This window comes from Cygnus atratus, chromosome 9 (genome assembly GCF_013377495.2).
Source record: "Cygnus atratus isolate AKBS03 ecotype Queensland, Australia chromosome 9, CAtr_DNAZoo_HiC_assembly, whole genome shotgun sequence".
Lineage (NCBI taxonomy): Eukaryota > Metazoa > Chordata > Aves > Anseriformes > Anatidae > Cygnus > Cygnus atratus.
Window position 1 is genome coordinate 14,974,125 of NC_066370.1, and position 26,554 is coordinate 15,000,678.

General features: G+C 44.5%; 1 protein-coding gene across 1 annotated transcript; it reads left to right on the forward strand.

Moving 5' to 3' along the window:
* The first annotated feature begins 22,261 nt into the window (after nucleotides 1–22,261).
* TMEM207 (transmembrane protein 207) lies at nucleotides 22,262–26,088 on the forward strand. Its single transcript, XM_035545127.1, is given in 6 exon segments — nucleotides 22,262–22,336; nucleotides 24,110–24,147; nucleotides 24,545–24,561; nucleotides 24,564–24,588; nucleotides 25,022–25,164; nucleotides 25,946–26,088. Coding segments are annotated over 6 exon segments (441 nt in total).
* Nucleotides 26,089–26,554: the final 466 nt, after the last annotated feature.

A 26,554-nucleotide genomic window follows, 5' to 3' on the forward strand; every position in this document is an offset into this window, starting at 1 on the left:
GACCAGGAGACTTCCTGCCAGTGAATGGCCCGGCTTAATTCATGCTTTTGTCACCTCTTGGCAGACAGACAGCAAAGCGATGTGTCTGCACACAAAGCTGAGGAAACTTTTATCATTTCAAAGCGCTGCAGCGCTTCTTGGCACTGTTGGCTACGGCACTGCTTTCACCCTGGACTGAGTTCGAGATTTCTGTTGGTATCCCCAGGATGGGGCTCCAGGAGATCAAGGAGACCAAACATCATTCCACCTGCTGAAGCTCCTCTGCAGCCTACCTGTCCTGGAGAGCAGGGCTTGGCCAGGAGCCTGCAGCAGCCTCGCACAGCCATCCCCACCTTCCCCCTCAGGCCACGGGAGGCACCACTGCACGCACCCTGCTGCTGTGAAAGGGGGGACTTGTCCTCGCCAGCCCACCCCAGCACGTCACCACAATTTCCCCCACCCCTAGGTTGGGCCACTGGGTGTGAAGGAGCTGTGGTGGGAGGCAGGAGCAGCTCTTCCTCTTGCACCTTCCTCCCATTCCCTTCCCAGGGCTCTGGCACAGCAAAATTAGGCAGAAAGCTTCTTGTCTCAGCATCTTTCTTGTCCCAGCAGTGAATGCCCTTGAAAAACTGCCTGCTTGGCTTTTGCTTAGAGTCAGCTCTACTCAAGCCACCTCTAACCCAAATCCATCCCAGTACCACAAGCAACTTGTTAAGGCTCTGTGTGGACTATCTACCCGCCTTGGTGCAGATTAATCTGTTTTGACCCGTGCTCCAGGATCCAAGCTATCTTGTCTGGAACTACTTTAGGTATCCATACACTCAGCTGCAATACTGAATATGGACAAAACTGGAATAGCCAGGCACATTTCATGAGCTGCATTTTGCAGCATTTTTATGAAGAAATATAAGCTTAAAATCTTCTGTTGAAACAAGACAGTCCACTTTTCTCACAGAAGATGAAATAACAAAAGGATTGCATATTTTAGTTGAGATATTTAATGCAGCTGTGGGAGTAGCTCAGCTGCTCTGGTGATTGTTAGAAGAATTAAATAATAATAATAATGCTACCTTGTTCTGTGCAATATAATCCATCCATAGATACAGATCTTGGATAGGACATGTCATTATTCGCTTTTGGGAGGATCCAGGCACTGTTGCAATGCACTGTTGCAGTGCAGGTTAACAGTCATTTACACAAATACCATGAGAAATTCCCTCCATTCCAAAATCCTAGCCTGGCTCCATCAGTGCAAATTAGGGTCTTTGCCTAAATGTCATCAGTTTTCCCTGATGTTGACAGAAAGCTAGAATTCAACATTAGACGTCATTGAAAGGCTCACGAATTCAGGTTCAAGGCCAAGTTTCCACAGAGTTTTAAGGTGACAGCTGATAGCAAAGCCCCGGGCCACACCTGCTTATTGTGTTTTCATAGGAAATGTTTCAGATTCTTATTTGCTTATAGATGGGAAAAAAAAAAAAATCTGCAATTCCCTACTGTAAAATGAGGGTAATATTGCTCAGTTGGACTCAGGGCTTTCATAAGGATTATTTTTGTATTGCTATTTTTTCTCCCATCTTTCCTCTATGCTTGTGAATGCTATTTCTGTGCAGGTTAAAATGCAACACAGTTACACCCCAGAGTGAATTGTACTACAATTTGAAGAGCAATTCAGTAAATAGAAAACATTTTTTAAGCACGAAAAAGCAGCATTATGCCACAATTTTTGGGCAGAGAGCAAAAAGTAGCATTACTAAGTGAAACCACAGGGGGGGACTTAAATAGCAGAGGAACGTGTTGGTGTTTAGCCAGGACACTGGAGCTGCTGGCATTGCAACTGCAACAAAAATATTCCACAGAACTTCGGTAACAAGTGGCCAAATTGGGCCGTGGTTTGCTGCTGTTCGGCTATTCCTGTTCGCTGATTTAGAGCTAGAAGCACACAAGCAGCATGGATCATGAAGCCCACTTCTCTGTCACATCAGGCACCGTGGTGTGTGGTGTTTTTACAAAAGGGCCATGTTCCAACTTAAAACCAGGTTTTGTTTTCTGGCTGCTACTCCTCCTGGGCAAATTTGACTGTCTATGTCCCTGATGAACAGAAACCTTTTTGTCATTTCCATCACCAGTTTGCTTCCTCACGTTCTGGCACCAGCACTGGCTCTCATTTCAGAAGCTGTTTTGCTCATGGCTCCTTACTCAGGGATTTTACAGAGATCAGAGCTCATTCTTACCTCCTTTTCCCCCCAACCTCCACAGGACTGGCTTTTCAATCTTCTTTCCTAAATGACTCTCCATTCACCTCAGACCTCTTCTCTGAATGTGCTCTCATTTAAATTGATCTTAAAGTGCATATGGATGACCCAAAGCAGTTATAGCATTAAGTGGGAGGAGGTCTCACTGATGCTTTATACAATGATATTAAGGTCCCCATTTCTCACTGAAATATCTCACCTGTTAATTCCACAATTGCATTTATCTTTCTGTAACTAAGCCGTACTGGTGGCCTCACATTTCTCCTCCATTTTTACTTCCAGTGGTAAGTCTCCAGGCTAGATCAGAGTCTTGTTACTATTCTCCTGTCAGTTCCCAATTCTCTTGTATTTGTCCCAGCTCCCAGCCCGCACATGGTTTTCTGGTTTGTTTGTTCTTAGCCAGTATTTCTGATACTGGGAGACAAAGGCGGTTTTGTAACCTCTAAAAGACATGTTCATGCCTGTTACTTTACTCACACCCACCTAACCCATTTTTCCTCCTTCCCAGCTCAGGAAACAAGCCCTAGACTACATATAATTATAGTCTGTGTAGTTATAAATGAACGTGCCTTCTGTGTTTTACACCTACGTTTTAAAAGGCATTGAGAAGAGCATGCCTGATAACCTAAGATACAGGACATAGGAGAAACCAGAGAATGACAGATATTGCTAACACAGCAGTACACACGCCTCCCATCTGCTTGTGTAAAGGAAGCTGAGGTTACCCACACACACACGTAGGGATGCCTATTTTCTGCTGAGACCATTTTCTGGTGAGGAACCCAGAACTGGTGATCTTGACTAACACACACCATGTGTTATTTGCCACGTTGACTGTCCAGACCAGATCTCAAATCGCCTCTCCCCACAGTGAAGCATGTTGTGTGAGCCCCTGAAAAAGCCCTGCCGAGTGAGGAGAGCTTGGAAGCACAGCATCATTAGGGGTTTGCCTGCATTTATTCCTGGGGATGTAGCAAATAGCTGTTGTCCATGTTCATGTGCTAAATATCGTTAGTGTCTCTTCCTTTGCATTACCACGGTGGTAGCACTGCTAATGCAAGCAGTTCGCAAAAGGAAACTTGACCTTACATGACTTGCACCTAAGTCCATTCAAATCTCTGTCACAAATGGTTTGATATTGCCTAAGGCCAGAGAGATTTTCCAGTCCTGTGAGTCTGTGTTTAACACAAACTAAAACCACTTCAAATCAGCGATGGAGAGAAATATCTTCTCAACCTGCCAAAGGTTTCAACTTTTGGCAGGTATCTGACTCACCAGTACGCACATAGGACAAAGTTTGGGTTTAGGATGCCTGAACATCCTTCTGCACAGCTCATTCAATCATACATGATTTGTAAAAACTGTCTGACAGTGGAGTTTGTAGGGACCCTTCAACTGGGTTGGCGTTTCATTGGGCAAGAGCAGTGTCTGTCTCAACCAGCCTTTGAAGAAAGCCTCTAACCTGGGCATTAATTAGCTGCAGCTCACCTCGCTTGCTCACCGGTGCCAGCGAGAAGCAGCAGGCTGTCAGCAGATTAATAAAGCTAGATAGTCTGGATACAGCCTTAGCTGTCTAGACGATTCCCTACCGCTGGGTATTTCTACACAGAGCAGTCTCTGGAGTTGTTTTCAGACACTGTGCTTCTGTCTGACGGTTCGCTGACAGTGCTGTGCTTGACCATTGCAAAGGGAAAAGGTGCTGAAGTAACACACTGTCTCTCCTGAGTCAATGGAGTCGCTGAAAAGATCTTAGAAAAGAAGGAAAGGCCTTAATACATCATGGTTTTATCTCATCTAACTGTAAAACCTCCCCCTGTTTTGATATATGCCTATGTAGATGTTTTGATGCTTTAATAGTCCTTTCAATAGTCTTTTTTTCTGAACACAACCCAGCTTTTCTGAGAAACTTTTCTGTCCCATAATGAACTGCAATGGTTATGGAAGAAAGAGAACGTCATGTCTGGGGAATGAAAAAAAATTCCATTAGCACATTCCACAGACTTATTATTATAATCAATAAGAGTTTATTTTTCCCCCTAAAAATGCAAGATCATCCTGCAGAATGGCCTTTTAAATCTTTGATTTCACTTCAGCACAGATGAAACAACATTAACCTTTAGACTTTCAGTTTATCTGTGCATAAGTTAAGGATTTCTTAAGGAAAACAATCCTTTTGTGTAACTCTACGAAAGGTTACACAAGCAACAGAAGATTTTCGAAGCAAACTCAGAAACTGCAGAAAACCTTACAGGGTCCCTGGAGAGGGCAGCTGCAGGTTAGCAAGGCTTTGAGGTACAGATGCAGTAGGTCCCAAAACTGGGAATTCCTCCACGTCAGGCTGGCATGTTTTAAACAAAGGGCAGGACCCTCTGCTAATGGAGCTGTAGCGGCTCATGCTGGTGGAGATTTTTGGCAATGTCCAGTGCTGTGGTTAGGCAGCATAAACATCTGCACAAAGAGTGATTCCTGGCATTCTTGCAGCTCCTTTCCCAGGTTAGTGTATTTCCAGGCACTTGAAAGTTCCTTTCTCTCAATAGCAGTGATCCATCATTATAAAAACGAGCATAACAGACAAAGCAAAATGGCTAGTTTTGCTCTAACTCCATTGACTTCACTGGATTTACATTAGACAGGACTTCAGAGTAATAAATTTGCATTTGCACAATTACCAGGAATGTGCTCTAATTCCTCCCAGCCCAAATGCTATTGATTTCCCGGGCACTGGAGCAGCGCAATGCAGCCCATGCATCTGCAGAGGGCCAGCACCATGCTGGTGCAGCTCGACAAGGGGTGCAGATGAACCCTGAACCCCCCACATTTATCCTCACCTCCTGAAGCACCAGGGAGGAAAGTTTCTGGAGCAGCCTCCTGGTAAAAGGCAGTAAAGTAGCCTAACAGAGCGATCAATTTCTAAACGGAAATCAGTGGGATTATAAATGTCATTGTGAGCTCCATGAAAACACAGGGCAGGACTCAGGGATGCTTGCAGTAACTTCCAGTACAGGGTTTCCTCTTCTGTATTCAAGGGAAAATCAGCAGTGCTTAATACTATATTCTTTCCTGTAGCATGAAGAGGAATTGAGCCAAAATTTGCCGAGGTGCAATAAATATTATTAGCCTCCTAGGGCATAACAAGGTTGGACAAAGTTTTTTGAATGACTGGCTGAGCCACAGGAATATTTCACTAATTGTGGATGATATTCAGAGAGCAGCCTTAAAAATCAGCAGAGGAAGTATTCAGTTTGTGTGAAGAATGATGAAAGGAAGCTGCCTGCATGTGTGGGTACAGCAACCTACAGCTCTTACAGGAATGTGGGCACCTTTGAGGAAAACGCTTTGGTTAGGGCAGTTAATTACTGCTATGTAATTTGACAAAAAAAGACTGAATTAAGTCAAGGGAAAACTGATAGAAATACAGGCAGCCTTAAGACACAAGCCATACTTATGGTAACTCTTCTTTTTTGGAAGCAGATCACCCACCTGCCTCTTCCTTATGAAATGAGAGATCTTAAAGATCACTGAAGAGGAGGGAATCAAGAGCAATGCATTTGTTAGCAAGTCATAAATTTGCAGGGAGAAAGCGAGGGGAGCAGAAGAAGAATGAACTTGAATTTCACAAGGGCGCGAGGCGTCCTCAAACCTTGAGTTGCTCGGTTGGTGGCACGAAGCCATCGGCTGGGAGAGGCAGAGTCGCAAGGCAGCCTCCGACACTGAGGTTCACAAGTCGTTAACCAGCGATGTGAAGATGTGCTCGACAGGCTGCAGGTTAAATGACCTCGTGGGTTTAATGCTTAGTCCTGATAATATGCTGGGGAAACTTCTGAGGAGGGTAATTGTCCGAAATGGAATTAACGATAAAGCCTATGATCGAAGTTAACACTCCTGGGAACTTCTATTATTTTTTTTTTCAGTTACACTGCCCTGTCTTATTATGTCTGAGAGCATGGCACAGATGACAGGTCCTGGGTGAAATGAAGGCCTCTGCCCATCCTCAGAAGGCTGAAGTTAGAGGACGTTTCAAAGCAAGGTCGCTCATCCGAATAAACATAAAATCTTAATCTAATCTGAAACAAAAGATGTCCTTTCATGTATGAGCCACTCAACTCTTTTAAAAACCATTTAAAATACTTTAAATTTGCATTTTTTTTACTTTAAGATTTGACTTCTATTTCCAGCACATTAAAATTCTCCCCTCCACTTCTTTTTAGTCAAAGCTCTTCACTGAATTCTTCTTCAGTTTATAAATAGTTTTGGTCCCTCTAAACCATCATTTTTTGACTTTCATATTTCTAGAAAAAAAAAAAAAAAAGGCTGCTATTATTAGTCACCTACAGCCTTCAAGATATTATCCAAAGAGTATTGTCAAACAACTTCTGTTCCACTGTTACTGGGAAGACACCCTATTGAATGGATATTTTTGCTTTGACCAGTCACTTGAAACAGGTTTCTCAACCCACAGTTGTGCAATCAGTTAGCAATTTATTTTGAGGTCAAAAATACCCTTAGAGTAATTTTTCAGTTTGCTCTGACACAGCTTGTGCTCCCAGCTGCCTTTTTTTGGTCTGAGCCCAAGTCACCATGCTTGGCGAATGACTCCTGTCCATAGTGCAGGGGATACACCTGAGATCCCACCCTACTGGATGAGTGCTCCAGTTTCTTGCTCTTGCCCCATCTGAGATATAATTACAACCTATTTCACCTGTACTTAAGTCAGGTTTGGAGGATATTTAGCAAGCTCACATTCTAAATAAAAGCTTTACCTTGCAATGGGTGACAGTTTTCTATGGAGACGTCTCCTAGCAAGCCAATTAAACAACTTGTAATTTGTATTTCCTTGTGTGGATAAATATGGCGCGCTGCAACTCTTCCCTTCCCCATGACCACTCTGTTCTGCTGGTGAAAAAAAAAGAGACCTTCTTAAGCTTTTTATCCTGTGAAATCACCTCACCTATCATTTACAGGCATGGAGTTTTTCTGCTCACACATGCTGTCTGTCGTTCTGTGGGGTTATTTCTCATGCAAACCAAAATAGTTCCTGATTTAAAATGTTCCTCAACCTGACTGTTCATATGATAAATGACATAATGGAGTCGCATTCGTTAGCACCAGAAGCAAACTCCAAAATAGAACCAGACAATTACTAAACAAACATTCTGTAATTATCTTTTCTTTCCTGGCCAGCTGAATGATGAAGAGAGAAGCAATGTGTGGAGCTCATGATTAGAGCTGGTCATTTAGGCAAGAAAAAAATATCGGTGTCAAGCATATTTCATCAATCAGAGCATGGAAGGAGCTGGTTTCAGCTGATGGGGCCAATATTGTGGCAGATGTTGATTGTGTCTCCTGGTGTTGACTCCCACTGACTTCCCTTTTTATACATTTAATCCGCCTCCTACATAACATCATGCAATCTCCTCTGGTGTGTTTTCTTCTGACTTGCATTAATAATTGATTCCCTTGCTTTTAGGCATGCTCTTGGGCTGCAGCCATTACCAACACCTTGATATAAAGCTTTGGACATGTCATACTATATATCACGTTATACACGTTTAAATACTACAATGAGGTGTTTGCAAGTAGGCACGTCCTCATAAGAACTGCAAGTCTTTTACAGACCTTCGTTAGTCCTTCTTTGGAGCTCATTAGTCCATTATCTGGCAACGTAATAGCCTTGTTCTGAGGCACATCATTATTTCAGTTACAGAATGACCATAATTAGGCTCATTGTTTATTAGGATTTCATCGTTTAGTCTGCAGATGGGAGCCTGTATAAATCATAATTAAAAGAAAAATACTTGTTGCTTAAACATGATCTTAACCTTAAATATTATTCTTCAAGTATAGCACAAACGTGAATGCTCCTTTGCAAGGGTAATACCTATTTGATTACTTGTACAAGGGAAAGAAATGTTCCAGATCTTTGGACCAAAAGAGCTCAGAGATGGTGCACATGCTTGTGAAAGAATTTGTGTGTACTTGGCTTTAGCAAGTAGTGTCTCTGGGCAGATATCTCTGTTCTGTGCAGTCCCCGGGGGCCATGGTGACCTTCAATGCGTTGGCTGCGGGGGTGTTTGCCAGAGGTGCAGGCAAGGAGGGCACCACAAGGAGGGCTCTGGGGAAATCTTGAAGGATGCGCTGGTGGTAAAAAAAACAGCATGGTCCCCTTCGCAGGCTGCTAAAAGTGGCTTCTGCCTGGTGGCAGATGGGAAGAGAGTTTGGTTTTATTAGGCCGTTCCGGAAAACATTTCATTTTTTGGATGAGGAAGCAGTTTCTTTCGATGTAAAGTACAAACTGTCACTGGGGAATATCCTGGAGGGAAGAATCTATAGTTTAAGGTTGATTTGTTCAAAATATTCAGCTTGTATTTATGAACAGCATGGCACAGCCAACAACTGAACTGCAACACGGGGTGAAGTTTAGTCATTCCTGACAGCATTTATAACAAATATTGTAGTTAGCTGAGCTCCTGGTGAGCTCCACGAAGGGAGCGTTTGGCCCCTGAAGCTCTGCAGGTCAGTGGTGCGGGGTCTGTGGAACAACCATCACGTAAGTCCTTGCTGCATCGTGCTTTAGATGGTAAAACGCCAAGCCAGGTGGATTGCTAGAGACGTGCCCAAAGCAGCGGTGCATGCACCCAGCACAACAGAGCTGGTGAATCCCGCAGGCCTCCTCCTCCACCTGGCTGCAGAGGAAAGGAGCTGTTGCAAAGCCCCAGGGAGCAGCTCTGAATGTTTTTCTCCCCGTAGCCAGGTGTGCTTGCACTTCTGGAAGCAGCTCGTTGAGTCCTTTGCATTTCATTTATATTTCCAAAGGGCATGTGCTTTCTTTATTGCTGGTAGCATCTGTCATCTCTTCCTGAAACAGCTCTCCAGGCAAGAGGTAGATAAATTTTGGTGGCACTACGGATAAAATCAGCTACTGTGAGTTTCTGTAACAAAACAAACAACACTCCAGCCCTGCATTCAACACGGGAAAGAAGGTTTAATATGCAAGGCAATAACTCACAAGAAATCTGTTGTCCTCTTTCCATTAACCTTTAAGATTAGCCTAAAGAAACATAGAAGATCTGTCCTTTCCTCCTCCCATCACTGTGCTTCGGTACGGAGTCCGTGGCTTAACTTAGTAAAGTGCTATCGGGCAGAGACAGCTCTATCTTGTGTTCCTCTGTAATAAGCTGGGGATTGAGGATACAAGCAGAGCCACTTCATCACCGTGACCTAATGACATTCAGTAAATGCAAGTGCTTTGAACTGCTTTACTCCAAGAGCACAGGATGATTAATTAAATTTCCAAGAGCATTTAATGATTGATTAAATCTTGAGTGTTTAAGATCAGAAATAAAGTTGTGGGATGCTGCAAAAGGCCAGGAAAGCTGCAGGAAACATTGACTGGAAATCACTTCAAGTGTTAGGGAGCATATTGTCTTCCCAGACCCAGGGAAATTATCTATTTTATTTTATTTTTTTATTTTATTTTATTTTATTTTATTTTATTTTATTTTATTATTTATTTTATTTTATTATTTTATTTGATTTGATTTATTTTATTTTATTTTATTTTATCAGGAGGTAACATCAAACTTGTTCAGCTGGTCCAAGAGAGAAATTAGTCTGGTCTCCCTGATTTCTATATGTTCAGCAGATTATGCAACATCAGATCAAATGCTATTGCTTGAAGATTCATGGGATGTGGTTTGAAGATCCAACCGACAAGTGGAAGGGCTGGGGCAGACGTGGGACTGAATGTACCATTATAAAGATTAAATATAAATGCCATTATAAAGATAAAATTTATAAAAATGAATTATAAACACAAAAATTGATCTTTTTTTATTCCTTCCTTTTTCAATTTTTTTTTCACTTTTTTACACTATTATGACTTACTTTTTTCTTTTTTTTTGCCAAAAATGTATCTCCTTAGTTAAAAGCAGAAAATTCTGTATTTCCACGTGTAAGTGATTGTTTTCAGCTGTGATATCCTACCTCTCAAGGGAATTAATGAGTAAAGAAGAGCTCTTCATAATGCATGTGTATATGTGTGCATGTCTGTGTATTGATATTATTTTGTTTACTATTTATGTTGTGGGAGCCTATTCAAAACATCCCTCTATCTTTTTCTTTGGAAAATACTCATGTAGAAAAATCATGGACCTGTGTCTCTGCCTTGTTCCTTTCAGTGACAGCTCAGGACTCTGTGTGTGACCCCATGGTGGGCTTCAGCACAGTGCCACAGCCTCTGTCGCGCGGGGACAGGGAGCTGCAGGGCCTGATTCCTGCTCCAGGGTCCAGCTGCTGATACCTCTAAGACCTGCTCTACCACACCAGATAGGTGGTTTCGCCCCTTGTGCCTGCTCTAGCTCCGCTCTGCAGCCATGGCCATGATGAGAGGCACACCGCAATGCCGTGAGAGACCCAGGGAGCCGGCACCAGAGACTTCAGCATCCTGCTGGAAGTGCCAGTCTTCTGAGGGAGCAAGGAAGAGAGGGCTCTTTTGATTGAAAATAGGTCAAGATTTAATTCAAATACAGATACATTCTCAGACGTGCAGAAACTTGAACCGGCATTGAGTGTTCCTTTTTTCCCTCCATTTGATGCTCGCTATTTGAAAGATGTACAAAATTTCTAGGTTTCTAGTGTCAGTGATGACCTAATAATGCAACAAAGCTCTCCCCACTGTCCCTTCCCCAAAAAGCTTCCTGAAGTTTTAGTCACCATTTCACATATCACTGCATACACATCCCCCTTCTCATCACTGGCATGGTGGAGACTTACTGCGTTATATTGTACGGCAGAAGGAGCATGATATGAAATGCAACACAGAGGCACAGGCAATTATGGTATCCTTGAGTTCTCTGCCAGGAGCATGGAAAGCAGTTCAATTTCAAACCTAATGAGATTAATTTGCAAGTCACTTTTATTGAACCTTTTGTGATTTTGTTATTCTCTCCAACAACTACAAGTCTTGACTAATAAAAAAATGTTATTATATATAACAGGGAGAATTTCTACGTGTCTGTGCACAGTGTGGCTGGAAGGGACAGACTTTAGCTAGATTTTTTTAATATTTTCTCATTAGTGACCAGGCATTACTGTTCAAACCTGTTTGGTGCAAGTTCCCAATCATGGCTCCTTAGCAACTGAAGTAATGTTAAATTAAATTGATAAATGATGCTCTAAAAATGAAGAATTCCAGCAGGGAGATTAATTTGTGATGCCCTTTTAGAAAAGATTTACAGGATGTGATGTGCATTTGCTATCTGCCAAGAGCAATTCTTCAGCACCTGAATACACAAGCTTTGCAAAACTGTTTTCTGATGAAGTGTAGTTAGCCCTGCTCACCCTTCCCACACAATGGGGTTGGGCTGTGCCTACTTTTCTGGAGCACACCCTGGGAGCCTCCTTTCTTTATATACCTGGGGAAGAGGATGGGTACTCTGGACAATGCAAAGCTGCAGGTGCTTTCTCTGGGCTAAGCTCCCCACTGTGAACTCGCTAGTGCAAAGCTGCTTGTTTCATACCCTCCAGATCCCTTTTCCTTTTCACTGACTGCTTTATATTTCAGGCAGTCCTTCTGACACGTGCACTTAATCAGTTTGTGACAAGAATATGGGTCAATGGATGAGCTCTGACTAAACAGCAAGAGCCTAAAATTGGAAATAGGGACTGCTCTGTTGAGCACGGTTCTGGTGTCCTGGCTCCCACAATGGCTAGAGGAAAGTGAAGGGAGAAATTACAAGTTATGTTTCTTCTTTCCCTCTGTTAATCTGAATCTAGGTTATGCATCAAAATGGACAGGCTTTCCAAATAACACTCCATCGTTCTGCAAATTCTCCTTTTCCATATTGATGTCCAATTCTTTTCACAGTTGTGCTTGGCTCTTGTTCTCAATAATTTCCAGCAGCCTCGTATTTCATAGGACATCTATACAATAGCTGTGAAATCTTTTGATGAGCTTTTAAATGTTGGATTAAAGGATTTGACACCCATGAACTACCTGCCAGTTGGCTGCCAGTGCCTTCTAGCTTCTCTTCCTTGTGTTGTTGCTATCAAAGTAAATTCTTGGCCACAGAATATTTAACATTTTGCCTTGAGAGTGGCAGTGATTCTCAAAAGGTTATCTTCAGGCTCTTCATCTTTGATAAAGAATGAAACAACATCCATCAAATCAATACATCTATTCCCATGGGACTACACAGTCTTGGGTATGCTGTAAGCCTTTCTCCTAGAGCCAAAAACCATTGGAGATGGAAGCAGCCATGTCCAGGTTAGCTAGTCCATCCTCAGGTTACCTGGTCCATCTGCTTTCCCTGACAAGACAGAACTGAACTTTATAACATGTTCTCCAATCCCCTTCTTAATAGGTTTCATAGCAGGATTTATTCCTTCTTATCCTGCAACCATAACTCATAGGCTAACGAACAAGTCATTTGCTCCTGATAGCCACCTCATGCCTCTCGTGACAGTCCTTTGATCTTTGCCTGCTATGGGCAATGACTTACATTTTCCGATATCTGTGCGGTGTAACAGATGTCCTTGGAGTCTGTGCAGCCAAAACCTTCCTTCTGGTTTGAAAACATTATCTTTCTAGCATTATTTGCTCAACAGCCTGCAAAAGGCCAGACTGTGGGAAATCAAAGTATATGAAGCCCAACTGACCCATTGATTTTAGCCGCATGGATCTATTTTAGTGTAAAGCTCCTACTGTTGGCAGTTCCATTTATTTCTGGTAAATTACATAAAAATACTCCTAGACTCCTTGTGAGTACTGAGAGAACAGGTATTTTGTCATGGAGCAGAGAAGAGTTTGTGACTCCCTCTCACTTTTAATTCCACCACCAGTGACTTCCGTCTGTAATGTTTTGAACAGAGCATTGTGTTCCCCCTGCTCCATGCTGTCAACCTCTTTAGGCAGACAGCAGCTCTGTCACAGCTGGGTGTGATGCTGGAACTTACCACCCTTCAAGGAAGATGGTCTCCAAGCAAAAATATATTTGGTGTTTAAAATATCTAGATTTATTGAATCAAGTCTTTAACATCAAGAGGTAACGCGCTGTATTTTATGTAGAAAACAATTTTCCCTGCCAGATGAAATCCGAAGGCAGAGTGCCTCTTATTTGATATAGCTGCTTGGGCATTACTCTGTCTTGGGATTAATGGTGATGGTGTAATTTAGATTCTGTAACAACCTGAGACAGATGGATTTACAGAGTTATCAGTCTAGCCACATACAGGCAGCTCTGCTTTAATTGAATTTAGTGCTGGGAAAGGAAGAACTTGATGAAAGGAACTCCTTCTCCTCCTGCCTTGAGAATGAATGTCCAGCTGAGGCAGGAGCAGCATGCCTTGCCTTTACAGCTAGTGCAGGCAGGAGCTGCAGGCAGGACAGCAGAGGAATGGCGCCTGGGTGGGTGCACAGAGGGTGCCGGGGAGCACAGGACAGCAAGGAGGCTTGCTGCTCTTCGTGCCCACCCCAGGGCATCCTGAGGCTTGGGAAGCAGTCCTAGGAGAGCTTATAGCTCACCTGCCAAGTCTGCCCTGGAGGTGCGCTTTATTTCATTGCCTATTCTAAAGAAACAGGGCTGCGTGATCATACTCTGTCTCTGCCTGTCTGTCAGACTCATTCCTGTGGCTCCAGAAACTGCGGCCTGTTTTTAGCCTGATTTGAGTCTTCGCAAATCCTCTGAAAAATAATAGTGACCTTCTGCAAATTTAGGGAAAAAAAGTCTGACTAAGCAGAAAAGAGAGAAGTGTTAACGCTTCCATAAGCTTGACAATGTGAGCTCGGCCTTCTTGGACGCCAAGGAAAGGAGAAAGAACAAGAATTAAAGCACTACCTGTGGCCCCACAGCAGGGAAATACCTGTCTTATCAGACACAGAGGAATTCACCCATGAGGCACAAATCCTTCAGGAAACAAACCCAGCTCTCCTGTTTGTGGATCTGTGTGCTTGACAGGCATTCACCCCCACGGAAATGGCCTAAGGCCTTTCACCCCCTCTCTGTAGGCCACGTAGTCCACATCAGATATGGGGACCCTGGGACAATGGGAGTGGCATGGGGCTGTTGGGCTGAGACCTGGAGTGGGAGAGGAGCACCTTTGAAATGCTGAAATGCCAACCTCCGGCTGCCTTGCTCGACTCCCGGACACCCTCTCTTTTTTTCTCACTGTGTTGGCAGAAGATTTGCGAGTACATTGCCATGTGCCATTTCAAGCTTCATTTGAATAAACGTCCCATATAATAGACTTTTATAGCTCTCTTTCTGTGAATTCTAAATTAACGCAGCTAATTAAAATGTTCCAAAGTTTTATGTAAATAACTAATTAGCATTTGAGAAGGAATAGTAAATTCACAGATGGTTGTGCTCCATTCAGGGCCCACTCTGCTCTCACTGGCTGTAGCCAGAGCTGGGTTAGGCCCCTGGTGCAACATCCTCCATGGCAGGAGCTGACCACCCAGGTTTCACCCTGGGGATGGCCTAGCACCATATGCCCTACCTGAAGGAGTGGGAACCCCTCGTCTTGCAGGATTAGGCCCATTCTTTCCATCTCTGACACCACAGCTTGCAAGAGAAAGGAGAAAATGGGAGCATGGATGGGAGCCTTGAAGAAGATGAGGGCTGTGCCCAGGAGATGAGGTGGATGCCTGAGCTGTGGTTTTCAGTGTTCATTTTGGTACTGCTGTGTTTCCAGATGCTCCAAGAGGAGGATGTTCCTCTAGAAAGCCTTCTCTTTCAGGTATTCAAGGTGCGTTACTTAACAGATGCAGGTGAACCTCAGGACTCCTGGGTTAAGGCCCCAGTGCTGCCACCGAGTCCTTGGAGGACTGTTCAGTCACTCACACACCATGTCCAAGCATCCTCAGAGGTACACAAGCTAAACATTTTGTTCTCTCATAGGAATGGGGCTAATCAGTGTGTGTAGCACACTAGAGGGACTTGGAGAGGCGTTGCAGGAGCAACTCTTCATCTGGCTTTCCTGGACCTTTGGGTCCTTTGTGGGCTGTCCTTTTCCAGGTTTACCAACAGGGAACTGCTCCTGGCAGCAGAGGGCAATAGGTTTAAATCCTTTTTCCAACACAGAAAATAGATACATCTCCTTGCAGCAGGGTAGCTTTGCACTTCCTTCCCACACATCATGGTGCAGGGGAAGGCACTGGCCTTTTAAACCTCCCCCTTGTAAGAATGTGAAGGTCTAAAAAAATATATCCATATTTAATGCTGATTGCAATCCAGGTGGAAGTGAGAAGACCATCACATCCAGGCTCTCATTTGTACCAAAAGTCTTGCATTTATACTGAACTCTGCAAACCTAAGTGATAGTGAAAAAAAAAAAAAAGGAAAAAAAAAAAAACACCCTGCAAATACAAGGAAGTACTTTCTGAAAGTGGCCAGCTGCGGTTTGTTTACTCTAGAAGAGAGCAAATCATTAAAAAAGGGTGGAGGAGATCATTTTCCCCTCCTATTGAAGAGGTCCTGCACAAAAGCCCTCACCTGCATTAAGAGCAGCTTTGTGTGTTTGCACCCCTTGCTTCCTGAGCTGCAAAGGGCTGTGAGAGATGGGGGAGTTATAAAAACCTGCTTCAGGGAAAATTGAGGCTTTCTGGTGAATTTGAGCCAGATCTCCAGGGAGGGGAGATGGGCTTTGGAAGATTTATGTTGCTAGGAAGATGCTGCCTGGCCAGAGGGAAATTCAGGGAGCAGCACCAGGAGGACTCAGTGGGGAAATCAAAGGATGAGTTTCAAGGGACAGGTTGAAAGAAGGAAGCATGCAGAGCTTGGCTGGTGAGCAGCTAAAGGATGGAGCTGCTGCAGCAGTCTAAGTATATTTGAACGTGCTGAATTAAAAACAGGAGGTCATCCTTCAGAAATATTACAGGGGACAGATATAAAACTGAGATTAAGTGAAACAGCAAAGCTGGAAGGGGGTTTGCAAGGTGAGGGGGAGAAACGGCTACACCAAGCAAGCCCCTTGTGCAGCCTTACTTGCAATCCCCGTCTGCCCTGGAGGAGTCCCCCATCTCTGCCTGTCTGTGTATATGTGCTGCGAGCTCCTGCAGAGCAGGGAGGAAAACGAGAGCTCTCCATCGGCTTTTCCAGTCCGCGTTTCTCAGCCTGACACCAGCTAGGCAAGAAGGGGAGCTGAGCAGCTGGAGGGCAGCCTGGTGGGGAGGGGGACCGCACGGAGCTCCCTCGGTTCATCCTCTCCCCGATCCCACCTACACAGCTCCTGGGGAGCACAAGACAGGTGGCTCCCCAACATCTCACCCCACACAAATGATCGCCATATTCCCAGGCAGAATATTTGAATTTTCACCTGTACCAAGAGGAAAGTTAGAGAGCAGCTTGCTGCTGCTGCGTTTCTTGAATACATAAGCACTGACACAAGTCCTCCCAGTTTCTGAGTTTGCAGCTATTTGGCTGCAGCCTGTCCTGAGCTGGCTCTGCAGGTAAGAAATGAGGGTCTGAAAGCACTGTTCAGCCCTGCCCAGAAGGGCTGGGGGCACTTGATGGGTTGAGACCTTCCAGCAACTCTAAATAAGCCTATAAATAAGGACACCTTGCAAAAATTCAAGATGCAATGTAAGGCTCAGCAACGGACTGTGGTGACAGTCGATAGATATTTGGAAGAGCTGGAAAAGGCAGCAGTTATCTTCATTGAAGGGCACAGCACACTGAGTCTGGCTGCTGGGTGTCACACCAAGAGGCACATCGGTGTGGCCCTGTACCTGTGTGGCCCCTCTTGCAGGGCAAAGCCCCAGCCTGGGAGGTTTCTTGGCTATGTAGCACACGTGCCAGCTGATAATGACCAGCAGCCGTGATGTATTTCAGTGTTCATTGCTAAGTGGTTCTGCCTAGAAAATTGACTTGAAAATGTGTTTCAGGATGTGCCAGATATTCTCATGCTAATTTCTCAGTCAAAACCTCCCATGTGGTGTCCAATGTGATATCAGTAACTCAAAGGCAGGGGAAAATGAAGCCTCTATCTGCTTTCAAGCAATTTATTCTCCTTTTGTCTTTTTACTTCCAGCAGCTAAGTAAATTACAGGGATTAAAATACAAAAGACATTTAATTTTTTAACTGTAATTTCTTAGCTCCTGGCAACAGAGTAACAAAAAATGAAAGGAAATTAAGAAAGAAAAGAATTAAAATGCAGATACCATTTCTAATGATTAAAATACAAATACAATTTTAACTGATTAAAAGTAAGAGGACCTGTTGGAACACAAAGAGACAGCAGCAGGCTTCAGGATTCAAGTAGCCATAATCAGCTTCAACTTCACATTAAAAACCTGAAGGGGAAAATTTCTGCTGGTGAGTACTTTGCATGTATTTTTGGTATACTCCATCTTTCTCTTTATTCAAGTTCCTTTTAATTTTATCAGCTTTATCCCTAATTCTACTTTTCTATTACCAAGTCTCAAGAGTTATCCAACCCTTTGAACTGATTTCTGACATGCTCTAGGGGAGGGAGAGCTAGTGAGCTGGAAGAAAGGTTTTTTTCAGGTGGACTCTAATACAGAGAAGTGGTTACATGGGAAGTTGGTGACAGAGCTGGGAATTATCTCAAGTCCTAATGTCCAAGCCAGAAATAAGAGAAGCCAAACTGCCATTCATTCCTCAGGTGCAACAGATCTTTAAAAGTAATTCTGAGCTCTGAGTTCTCCCACCTTCTGTAAAACCAAACAACGTCTAGGTTTAGCCCAAATGCCGTTATTTTTACACTTTTTTTTTTCTTTAAGATCCAGTTGAAGTTTTCAAAATGAAACCACTGCAAGATGAGAAAGAAACACTTTTCTTCATCCTTTCAGCTTGCTGTTGACGCACCACAACACAGCCCTCCACAAAACTGCAACACTGTCCATGGCTTTCTTCTTTTTTTTTCTTTTTCCTTTTTTTTTTCATGGTGAGATCAGAGCTGGTGCCAGAGTTGTAAGGACACATAAGGCACTTGCTGCAAAGGTGCGCTAATCAAGGCTGCTTTCCCTGGTAAATAACAGCAAGAAAGTTCCTGATTAAATCCTTTTATGTGTGCTCAATATTTCAGTTGTTGCAGCAGCTATTTTTCATTTGCTCATTATAGGGCTGGAACAGGGGTATTTTGAACAATTCACAGCAATTTCTCACAACTGCTCAGTGGACTTTTTATTTTGAAGAGTTTTAGAGGTTGGACTTCCCGTGAATGTGCAATTTAGGGATTTGAGGACTCTGTGAACACATAAGTGCTGAAGACAGTTTTCTGTAGTTCTCAGTCCATGATATGCACTCACATAGCGGAGAAATCCCTCTTATGAATAACTAACCTAAAAGCAGATTCCTTTTCCATTAGCTTTCTGCCAGGCAAAAGGCTTCTCTGACCCCTTGTTCTCTGCTGGATTTTCCCTTCTGAAACACCCGCAGAGGCAGAAGGGCTCCCCGGACTGCCAGGAACAGCAGCGAGCGGCAGTTGACTCAGATGTGAGAGTGACCTGCGGAGCCTTGCTCCTGGGAAGGATGCAGCAGAACAACGTTATCCTTGTTTGCACTCATTTAAATTAGTGCCCGGAGTCTTTCCTTCCCCCAGTGCAGCACGTCCCCCGCACAGCCTCACAAAGGGCCGTATTCATCACTGAGCAGCAACTAGTTATAATCCTTTTGAAAGACAACAAGCTGTGCCAGCTCCACCAAGGTTTGTTTTAGAGGGTTCATGCTGCCTTGCTCACACAAGCCCAGAGCAGTCTTAGCTGACTTCTGCATATGCAGATGGGATTGGGGGGGTTAAGGATGGACTGGGGCAGTTTCCCCAGTGTTTTGGTTTTTTTTTTGGGGGGGAAAGCAATCAGCTCCCCACAGTTTTTGCTTTGTGAGGACAAGAACTATGCTCGTTTAGCTCTCCTGTCACAGAGAAGCAATGTTCATCCCTTGGTCTTCCCATTATCCTTCTCTTCTCTTGGACTGAACTGAATTTACCTGTCCCAAGTCTTCCCAAGACAGACTGGGAGGATGACTGCAGTCTGGCCGAACCCAGGTGCCAAGAACACAGCTGCAGAAACAAAGGCTGAGCCAACCACAGCAGTGAGGTCGAGCAGGGAGGGGAAGCTCCCAGCAGACATGTGCTGGATGAAAAAACTGATTGTGGTGGTTATGTGAAAACACAGAGACACAAAAAAGCCAGCACATGTTTAATTAACTCTTGTTGGTCAACATCAGGCTGCCCTGCCTTTCCTCATCTTCTTTCCACATCACATTTCTCCACATTCTCCATCCTGACCGGTTTCCTTCCCACATCCTATATTTGCCTGTCCCACTTCTCCTTCTCCTGCCTCTCTTCTCTTACTTAAAGCCATGGCCCCATGCTGGACTCCACTGGGAGGTTGGTCAGAGCTCAGCAAAGTGGTTGCTGTCTCAAAAAGCATCCCTAGCAGCCACCAAATGTTCTGAAGTCAGCTAAAGAGCTTTAAATGTGTTTAAACTGTTAGCTGGGCTTATCAGCTGCCAGGGGCTCTGTGTGGGCTCCTACTTGCTGGCAAATCCCCTCCCACTCTCACCAAAATCCAGAGGTCCTCAATGTGTTCCCTGCAACCTTGGCTCAAACCAAAAATAAAGTGAAAATAGTCTCATGACACTCAAGCAAACAAGGTATGTACATGCAAGAATGAGCTCAGTTCCTGAAATGCAGACCCCTAACCCAGTCTTGGCCCTGTCAGACCTGATCCTCCCCAGATTCCCCATGTCCCACTGTTGCATCCCCTCTCATGGCACCCAGCAAGAGCCAGACCCTGAAGGAGCTGGTTTCTGTGGCCACTTTAAAAATCACCCTTCGGATGATCCTGGAGTTGCACATCTTCCTCCCATCGAAAGGACCAGGCCCATTAAGCAGAAGGGATAATGGACAGTCATAAATTGCCATATGTTTCAGGAGTCCCTCTTGCTGCCTGGGAGATGCATTTGTCACCTAGCAACGACACAAGGTGATGAGGAAATAACAGATTTTTAATCTAATGGCCATGAGTCAACAGCTATCAGAGACCAGCCTGCAAAGTCCACTGATGAGGTGGACGCAATTGGTTGAGAAGGAAGGAGAAACCCAACCCAAGGAGAAGGGAGTAGGGGTTGCCTTTCATAAACATATATACATGTGTGTGTATATATATATGTGTGTGTGTGTATGTATAGGTATATATATCCTCACAGAATGACAAAAAGTCTGGAGAAAATCCCTCAAATGAAAAATAACTCTCGGACACAAGGCTACCCAGAAGACGAGTCTCTGGGCTTTGCAAAGCCCCAAAGGCAAAAGGCAGAGGATGAGGCAGGAGGGGTCACAGCCTCCCATGGGTTTCAGTGCAGAGCTCCTCTCAGCTTTGTGTCAGGTCCTTGTTTGCTCATCTGAAACCTCTGTACGGGACCAACAGAAAACCTCAAAGTTTGCGCCTGGGGCCAGGAAGCTGAGTAGTGGCAGAGTTCAATTCTCACCTTTTTATTCTAGAAGCTGGCCCAAAACAGAAGCTTTGCATTATTTTTCAGTACTAATAGCTCATCGTGATAACTTCCCCCCTAAATACTGGGGATGATGCATGGGGCAGCAGTAAATTGGGAGCTGTCTGGGTGCTGGCACTGGTGCACAGATAGAGGCATCTCACCGGAGCAGAGGAGGGAGCTTCAAGGCAATTAATTGTGTTAGGAAGAAATCTGAAATTAGTGCACTGACGGATGATCTCTTTGAAGCTTGAAATTGTAAGAGTCACAAGGTTCCCAGCAAGGCTGTGCACATTTTTATACTACAGGATCTTTTTCTTTTAAGAAAACAGCTAAGAAATTGGTTTGGCATTTCCCTCTTGAATGAAATTGAAAAGGACTGGTCTGAACCAGGACACCAACATGTTCAGACCATTTATATTGTGTAGTGCATCCACTTAGCAACAGTGTAAGAGGTGCTTTCTCAGAAGGCATCGTTTCAGAGACTTGCCTTTAATTAGCAGTGAGCGGAAATACACGTTTGAGAAGAACAGGGTATGGACTGTGTGTATTCAAAACTTTAACAATAATTAAGAAACCTGGCTTGAGCATGTATCCAAGTTGGTTAGAGTTCTTGACCCCTTAGCTGAAGAAAAACCATGGAGACATGCCTCCAGATCAACTGAACTTTGTCAATCATTACTGAATTAATAGCACCACGACATAATGCTTAACTTCTGGAGCGATGGCTAAACATATTCACAGCAACACCCTTTGTGTTAAACCTGGAAGAACTGTAGCTAATGATGCATCTCTGCCAAGGGCTGTAAACTTCTGTGACAATCTATTACTGACTGCCAAACACAATGAGATCATCCCCACTTTGTGGTGATCAGAGTTATGGTGCAAGTGGTCTTCCACCCCAGTTTTAGCTTCACCATCTGGGCATAGCTATCAGTTGGGATTAAATCGGTGCTTGCAGCAAAATTTGGTGTCCCTTATGAAAACTACTTGGGATGTGTCTTTTTTTGATGCATTTTCTCCTCCAATCAACCCCTGGCAGCTGTGTGCAACAGTGATGGTGCTGGTGGAGGTGGCCTCAGGCTGGGAAGGGTTTCCTTCATCCCCAATGCACGTGTTTGAGGCCGGAGGCAGGAGGCATGGAGGTGGCTGGAGGCAGAGATGCTTTTCCTGCAATGTCAGAATTGCAGCTGAAGGCAATGCCTAATGAAAGCACAGCCTCAAAGTATGGCCTCCAGTGATCCTTTATTTGTAGCTGGTCCTGTTAAATAGCAGTGTGGGTTAATATGGAACTGAAATTCAGCAACAGGAATTTGTGAACAGCTATGAAAATGCTGAAACACCTGCAAAGTGCTGACCTTAGGCTAATGTTCATTTAACTTGTAGCAGCTGTTTGAGTGTGTCCATGCAAACCTGAGTTCGTTCCCTGGTTAGTTGTAATTTCCAAAGGGCGGGAAGCCATTGGGTAGCATGCTGTGTGGCTAAATGTGCAGAGAAGTTTTTAAAGCTCCCAATTGCATAGGTAAAACAGTGCTGCAAACACAGCTCTTCCCGCATTTCTCCAGTTAGTGATGCAGAGACCCAGAGCTTTGTGTTTCACTTCATGGATCACAGAAGCCGGGGTCCTGTGTTTTACCTTCTTCCAGGTAACCAAACCCTTCACTGGGATTTTAGGGATTTGGAGGTGGGAGAAAGATTCAGCTTTTATAGAATTTAATCGACGTCTTTTTTTTTTTCTTTTTTTTTTCTTTTTTTTTTTTTTGAGGACCTGGTAAATTTGGGGAGGGTTTAATATTCACAACAGTTCCAGCTAAGGGGCAATGAAAGCATGACTGCCTTAATCTTTTATTCTATCTATGGCTATTGAAATGGAAGAGCGTGAGTCTTCCAGCAAGGGTGGGTGTTTGGCTGCATTGATGGATTACAGCCTCAGAGCAGATGCTCTTTGCTGCAGCATAACCATGCGGTGGTAGCTGGGCTGAAGTAGTTTGAAGAATGATAAAGGAGAGCCCAGAGGTTCTCACTCAGCCATGAAGAATACTCAGGGCACGCGTAATCACAGCAATCGGCTGTCTGGTTTTGACCTGTTATTCTAATAATCAGTTGAAGTACAAAAAAAAATCTTAAATATTCTGCACCAGGGTACATGTGTGACATGGCAAATTAGCTCAATTTTCAAAGGACACGTCTGAAAGAGTTCATTTCGAAGCTTCTGTCTTTTTCCCTATTCCTCATTCTAGTTTCAACTGCTCATGAAATTTCATAGATAAAGAAAGAGTTATACCTAAAGACTTCTGGTGAAACTAGGGACTGGTCCTGCCCCTATTAAACCAAAAAGCAGTGTGCACAGGATCAGACAGACAATAGAGATTTATGGAGTAATTTGTTGTGGCTTATAGAGACACAAGAAGTCCTGTTAATAAGAGATATTATATTAATATACATATTTGATACGAATTTCTAATACTTGATAGAGCTTTCTAGTTTCACTCCAAGTCTGAAATCTCTGTATCTTTTGGGTATAGAAAGAAGGAAATCCAAAGTGAAGTAATGATGCATGACTTATGTTGATAGTTTTCTCCAAGAAATGCATCTGCATTCTTCCATCTTGCTTATTCTATTTCTTGGTGTAATTGCAATTCTATATCTTGATTTTTGTAGCAAAGTTGGGCAAGTGTTAAAACACATCTAATGTGAGTTGTCCAAAAATTCTAACGAATTTGATTCAATCTTGTTGATGAACCACTCCGATTACTTTTGCCCAGATAATACGAAACTGAGGCTAAGATCAACAAGGCTTGCAAAAGTAAACTTGCTTTAATGGAGAGTAGGAAATAGACCTGAAGAACAAGTTTCAGGTTCACATATTTGCGATTGCAAATACACATACCTGAAACCTGACTCTGGGAATGATGCACTACTACTATCCAAAAACAAAAAAACGCTGGGTACAGCACATGTTCAGTCAAAACAACTCCAATTTACAGCTACGTTCACAATTAACCTCTGGAAAATAGCTACAAACCAAGAATTAGTCATGGGAAATTCTTCAGAAGACATTTCTGAAGAGTAAAGTCCAGCTCTGTAAACAGGTCTCTGATACCTGCTTTTGTCTCCCTGCTCTCAGCCTTCTCTTTTCACATAAAATGAAATGCTTCCCCCTTGGCTTAGCTTTCATCTGCTAACTATTGAATTTATTGAGCTGGCAGGGAGATTATCTGCTGATTTCAATACGGGCTAGCTCAGAGCACAAGTACACAGACGGCAGTCCCTGGAGAGAGCAGCGGTTTTCATCCGTGCAGGAGCCAGCACCTCTTGCTCTTCCTCTCCAAGACAAGATCAGTAATTATATTGGCTTAAAACAAAGCAACAACAACAGAAAGCACAACTTGCCGTCTCTGATTTACGTGTGTTTTCAGTTAGCAGGCTCCGAGTCCGACTGTGAGCCTGGTGAGAGGTGAGTGTGTCTCTCCGGTTTCCTTCGCACTGCCAGCCAGGGACGGGCAGGTGGCCGTGGCTGCTCCCACACCGGGCTTTCAGGAACTGGCTGCCTGGTTTTTCTTCCAAAAGGGGAACGGGAAGCTGGCAGCTATTTGTTCCTCTGGGTTTTCAGCAAAAACACTGGTGGCGGGTGCTGGTGTTGAAAGGCAAACCAGTTGCACGCTGCTTTGTACAAAGTCTGCATCTGCTCCCATCTAAACAGAGAAACTTATGATCAGGTTCCCTTGATGGAGGAAAACTTCTCAATCATGTAGTTACCAACGATGCTTTTCTTTATGCTGATAGATGTGTGCTGGAGCCAGTCTGGTCCCCACTCGCTGGACTGAAGCTTCCTTTTATTTCTCCCTTGTTAGGTGCGTTGGGCAGGGCGATGAAACTTTAGCAGCTGGTATGTGTGGTAAGTTTCAGCTCAGCTCTGTTTTGGAGGGAAAACTGGCAAATGATATTCTTTGATGGATATATGGAGAGAAAGGCATTAAGAGAGACTGATAGCTGGAGAGCATTGCTCCTGGGCTGTCCCTGTGTTCTGTCTTTACTGACTAATGGGAATCATTAATCTATATCCTCACTGTACGCTGACAACTGAGCTGGGCAAACCTGATGAATGATTTCAGAGAGAAATGCTAGAATTTCGAGCCAGCACTCAGCACTGAGACGTTGGTTTCCCAGGACTTTGATCATGTCCAGCACGCTGATGGGGAAACTGCAACGTTTAACGGCTATTTGCAAAATACATTAATGAATATGTTAATTTGAAGACAGGCGGCCATCTGTCGGTGCTGCCCGCAGATGGTAACGGCTCTATTCCTCCCCTGCTGCCTCTGCCTCAGGTTCCTGATGTTGTTTTTCCTGGCCTTGCTCCTGTCCTGCGGGATCTGCTGCTGCCTGCAGTGCTGGCTGAAGCGGCGGAGCTGCCTCCCTCACCCACGCACCCTGGCCGTCTTTGCGCTCAGCAGCTCGGATGCTTTCTGCGGTTAGTCCTCTCCCTGGCCTCTGCAAGGTCCCACGGGTCCCATCCAAAACCCAGTGAGAGGTGGCCAGGCTTGAGTGGGAGCCGGGCTGCAGTTGTCTCTGTGTGTCCATATGTCCCGAAGGTGCCTTCTAGACTTGGCCACACTGACACTTGGAGGGGTGTGGGGCCTTCTCCTTGGTGTCAGGGCACTTGGCAGCCCAATGTACTCAGGGGTCAGGCAGCCCTTTCCAACACATCACCTGAATTTCTCACTCAGGCAAGACCACACTGGCCTACCTGAGCCACCCCAACAGGCAGCTGGGCTGGCTGATGCACCCTGGGGTCTGTCAGGAGGCTGTCTTGGTGGATGTTATTCATCGCAGAAGCCACCCTCAGAGTTCCCCCAGAAACACCCAGAATTTTGAGGACAGGACTATAATGACTGTGTGCAGCACCCAGTGCTGACCTGGAGTACTGCCAGCAGGCTGGGCCAGACAACAGCCCCCCAGGAAGAATAAAGCTAATTCTGTCATTAGGTAGCATTGAGCCCTTCCCAGAGGAAGTACGGCCTGCTTTCTGGGTGGCCATGAACAATGTCTCCACAGGGAGGACCCACCCAAACCCACCCAAATTCCTCTGTTCTCACTTCTTGCATCTGGAGTTTGCGGCGAGAGGTTTTGTGATTTAAAAATTACATCCATGCCTTTCTTGTTCCCGAGTGGTTTGGCAGCTCCTCCCCAGCTCACCCCCACACCTGCTCTTCACTGTCTGCTCTACAGTTTCGGCTTTGCTCTTTCCCCAGCGGGTGAAGCCCCTCAGTGCCCGTTCTCCAGATCTCCGAACCCCTGTGTGAACATGGAGACGTCCTCTCCTCCTGCCCCGCGGTTCAGCCTTGGGGGAACTGAGTTGCCTCCATCCTATGAGGATATCATGAAGGAAAACTAGCTCTAGACACCATGCATTAGCTTTCTGCGATCCCACTTGGTTCATCGGAGACCCTCCATGATGCTGCAGTAGTGTGGGAGCAGATCAGCCCTCTCCACAGGTTGGCCAAGAGACTGAAAAGCAGCACGTATTTCATTTGAACCTAAAAAGGGAGCCAAAATGCAAGAGAATAAATACCAAAAGCATGTGTTGAATCTGTCACAGGGGTTCAGATTGACATTTTGATACGACTTAATTTTGAGAAACTCCCTCAAAGGTCTGTCTGTGTTGAGGGTTTCTCTCTTGAAGGCTGCTCAAGCTGGTGCAACCCCATGTGTTTTAGGACTGGATGTTGATAAATGACTCGATAGTTACTTCTCAAGCTTGGGCTGCCTCCTTCACTCGGAACAGTACCAGCAAACACCCTCTGGCAAAGTCATGATGTTCTAATACATTGTAATGCGATCATGCCACTCTGCGAAGAAGG